Source organism: Plectropomus leopardus, unplaced genomic scaffold, assembly GCF_008729295.1.
Source record: "Plectropomus leopardus isolate mb unplaced genomic scaffold, YSFRI_Pleo_2.0 unplaced_scaffold25761, whole genome shotgun sequence".
In the NCBI taxonomy this organism is placed as follows: Eukaryota; Metazoa; Chordata; class Actinopteri; order Perciformes; family Serranidae; genus Plectropomus; species Plectropomus leopardus.
In genome coordinates, this window is record NW_024628003.1 from 1 (window position 1) to 4,448 (window position 4,448).

A 4,448-nucleotide genomic window follows, 5' to 3' on the forward strand; every position below is an offset into this window, starting at 1 on the left:
TGATGATGATGGAGGGGTTGTGTTGGGTGATGATGATGATGATGATGGGGGCCGTGTTTGTTTATCTGTGTATTTGCATGTGAGATGTGGGGCAGCAGCAGCGCCCGTCAGCCCACACATTTTCTCAGAGAGAGTTTCAGATGAAGAGTCTCGATCAGATCTGCCTCAGCAGATACTATTAAATTCCCCATCTGTAATCTGCCTCCCACTTGTCTTGCGTCACATGATCAGCGGGCCTTTTGTGTTTGTGTCTGCAGCCGCCGCTGCTCGCCGAAGGAGCTGGAAACCGCAAGTTCAAGTGCAGCGAGTGTGGAAAAGCCTTCAAGTACAAACATCACCTGAAGGAGCATTTGCGCATCCACAGCGGTGAGTGGCATTAATAACCCTCCTGTGATGACTCATGACCCGTTTCACAGCGCTCACACACTCTGCTTTTCTTTGAATTCACCCTGACTGATTTTATCTCCTACATTTTACAGCTGTGACACTAATCCTTCTCTCCTACATGAATGATTCATTTTCACACATTTATGTCGAGTCATTCTTCCAGAATTCACTGTGAAGCTGCTGCTCAGATTCTTTTCACTGACAGAAAAGAGACTTTAGGAAAAGTTCAGTGTGAACAGAAATGATCTCTATGAGCGAACGCTGAGCTCTTAGCACATCATTGTGATCTGAACACTAAAACCTTCAGCTGAGCCTTTCCGCTGAATGTCGGCTCTCAGAGGAGGCCGGTGCTCTAAAACAGCCTGACTGTCATCAGTGACTACACGGACAAAACAGCTCGAACCGTCACAAACACACTTTAATCCCTCTGAGACAGCCAAGGCCAAGGCTTCGTACCAAATGCTCACCGGAACTCAGTCATGCACCACATAGATTTTGGTGCACATAGGTCAGGGTCACTTTGACCTCCTCTGTCCCATTCTTGTTAATATAATATCTCAAGAAGACTTTGAGGTTGTTTCTTCAAATCTGAGATGAATGTTCAAGTGGACTTAAGATTGAGCTGATTAGGTTTTGGTGGTGGTCAAAAGTCAAGGTCATGGTTACCTTGTGTCTGTCTCATTCTCATAAATGCGAATTGTGCCAAAAACATCCACTTGGACTCAACAATCAACAGATTAGAATCTGGTGGTTGCAGGTCAAAGGTCAAGGTCATGTAACCTGGACTCAGCTCTGATATACATATGTCAAACTTCCGGCCCATCTCCAACCTCCTCTGTCTGTCAAAAATACTTGGAGGAGCTGTTGCCTCCCAAATCAAGTCTCATCTCACCCATAACTCCCTCTATGAACCATTTCAGTCCGGCATCCATTCCCAGCAAATCACAGAAACACCGGAAACCACCTGACTTTAAGGAATTAAAGTCACCAACGACCTCCTCTTTTCCTCAGACTCCGCCCATCCGCCCATGTCGTCACGGTCTTCATTTCCACTGCTATGCCGACAAAGTCCGGCTCTATATCTCCACCAACTCTATCACCACAGAAACCCACTCCACACTCACCAACTGCCTCACTGAAATAAAAACTTGGATGCAAAATAATTTTCTAACATTGAACTACAATAAATCTGACATCATCCTCATCGGCCCTGAATCCCTCACAAACCCCACCCAAAACTTCACCCTCAATATAGACAATTGCACCCTCTCACCATCCCCCCATATCCACAATCCGGGTATCATCTTTCACAGTCACTTCTCTTTTGATCAACATATCACTCACCAAAAATATTCAAGACTGTACTGACCCATCCATGTTCAAATCACTGCTCAAGACTCATCTTTTTAAACAAGCTTTTAAAGTGTGACCATGATGTGTGTTATTGATATGCTTGTGCTATGTTGCTATGTTTTCGTTCTTTTTTGTTTTAATTTTGTTGTTGTTGTTGTTGTTGTTGTTGTTTGAAATCTATCCAGCTTTCTTTGAGTGTGTGAAAAGCACTTTATAAATAAAATGTGTTGTTATTATTATCATTATTATAATCATTATTGTTATGGTGACCTCATAAAACATGGCCATACCTCAAGAAATCATAAGCTTAAATTTCACACAAATGTCTAACAGGATAAAATAATGAAGATCTCACATTTTATATCCAAGAAGTCAAAGGTCACAGTGCCATCATCATGTTTTTATATCTCAGGAGCAGCAGGGGGGACATTTGGTCAGAAATTGAACTGGTGACTCTGATCTGTAAACGGTGCTGCCTGTAGAGATCTGTGTGTCAAACATGTTTTCACTGACATGAAACTCAAGCAGAGCACAGAGACAAACAACCACGAGGCAGATTTCTGCTTATCTGCTAGATCAAATTAAAAGTAGAAAACTGCAAACACTGATTGTGTCCTGAACTACAAGATAAAACTGTTTTTATTCCAGACTAAATTAGTCTTTGGTGTTGTGTTTCAGGTGAGAAGCCGTACGAGTGCTCAAACTGTAAGAAGCGGTTCTCCCACTCCGGCTCCTACAGCTCCCACATCAGCAGCAAGAAATGCATTGGCCTAATCGCCGTCAATGGGCGGGTACGCAACGGAAACAAGCCTGGCTCCTCCCCAAACTCCACAACCTCATCGCCTGGAAGCCCCGCCCTCGCACAGCTCCGCCACAAACTGGAAAACGGGCGATCGCTTGGCGCTCCGGACCAGCAGCTTGATATCAAGGTAGAGCCAATGGACTTCAATGAGTATCGGCTGCTGATGGCCTCTCAGCATGGGTTCGGGGCACCGGGAGTCTACCTGAATGGCCACAGCGGCAGCCCCTTGGGTATCCACGGCTCCTCCCAGAGCCCCCTCCAACACGTGGGAAGCATGGGTCTGGACCTCCCCCTGCTGGGCTACTCAGGTTCTCTAGGGAACAACCTGAGCGAGGTGCAGAGGGTGCTTCAGATTGTGGATAACACTGTTTGCAGGCAGAAGATGGATGGGAACCCAGAGGAGATCTCCAAGCTCAGGGCCTACATGAAGGAGCTGGGGGCACAGATGGAGGAGCAGAGGCTGGCCCAGGCCGGCTTCCAGGTGGTGGGACATGGCAGCCCCACGAAGAGCATCATTGACTACACTCTGGAGAAGGTCAACGAGGCCAAGAGTCTGATCGAAGACTCCAAGAGGGAGGCTGATGTCAAGAAGGAGAAGCCGAACCAGTCAGCTGATCTCAGAGGTGAGGAGAAATGCCACGATGGCCAGAACCAGTTCCTGCCGTTCTCCTGCCAGTTCTGCAAGGAGACCTTCCCCGGACCCATCCCGCTGCATCAACACGAGCGCTACCTGTGTAAAATGAACGAGGAGATCAAAGCAGTCCTACAGCCGACCGAGTGCAGTCCTGCTGGCCGCCGGGGGGCGGTACCCCCTGAGCCATCCAGCACCGAGCGGGCCACCAGCCCCATCAACCCCTTCAAGGACCATGTGTCAGTGCTCAAGGCCTACTTTGCCATGAACACTGAGCCCAACTCAGAGGAGCTGCTAAAGATCTCCACTGCTGTTGGTCTCCCTCAGGAGTTCGTCAAGGAGTGGTTTGCCCAGTGGAAGAGCCAGAACCACAACGGAGGCGGTCTGGGCAAAAAGTCACCCTCTCATGACATCAATCACAGCTTTAGCCGGTCACCGATGGCACTTCTTGCGGCAGATTTACATGGAGGCTTCACTAACGGTGACACCTCCCACAGACTTACAAAGGCCAACAAGTTTACAGCCAACAGGCAGACCACAGGGGACAAACCACTAGATCCCTCGGACCACTTGAGGAGTAACACTCCATCACCCCTCAACCTCTCCTCCACCTCCTCCAAAAACTCTCAGAGCAGCTCTTACACTCCGAACAGCCTGGCCTCTGAGGACATCCCCGGGGACATACCACTGGACCTGTCGCTGCCCAAACATGTGGCGCTGAAGCTCCTATCTGCTGGAGACAAGCGTCCCAGACCCAACGGCTTAATCATCGAGTGCAATGGCGAGGGCCTTGGACGAGACCAGGTGTCCAGGCCCTTGGGCCTGGTCAACATCAAGAAGGAGGTCCTGGGCTCTGATGGAGGGGGGAACTCTATTCACCAACTGGAGAAAAGCAGCAGTCCCCTCTTTGGGATCAACCCCTTCGCCGGCAGTCCTGTCTACACCTCGCTGCCGCCTCACGGAGCCTTTCCTCCGCCCACCTTCATGTCTCCTGCCCAGGCCAACATCCCGGGCCTCAGGCCCTACCCAGGCCTCGACCCCATGAGCTTCCTGCCCCACATGGCCTACACCTACGCCACCGGGGCTGCCACATTTGCTGAACTGCAGCAGAGGAGGAAGTTCCAACGGAAACCAGGTTTCCAGGTAAGAGCTAGTTCAAAGGATGTAGGATGTAAGGATGTTCTTCTTTTGTGGTTCTTGGAGGACCGGGCTGGTGTGATGATAAAGCTGGTGTTCACCTGGTCTAAGTGTTTTTCTGTGAAACTCGTCTTTATC

General features: G+C 49.3%; 1 protein-coding gene across 1 annotated transcript; it reads left to right on the forward strand.

Annotated features, from left to right (window-relative positions):
- Positions 1 to 227: 227 nt before the first annotated feature.
- On the forward strand, positions 228 to 4,414 carry LOC121966747 (zinc finger E-box-binding homeobox 2-like; the record flags this gene model as incomplete). Its single annotated transcript, XM_042516814.1, has 2 exons — positions 228 to 366; positions 2,419 to 4,414. Coding segments are annotated over 2 exons (2,135 nt in total), but the record flags the coding sequence as incomplete, so codon positions are not given.
- Positions 4,415 to 4,448: the final 34 nt, after the last annotated feature.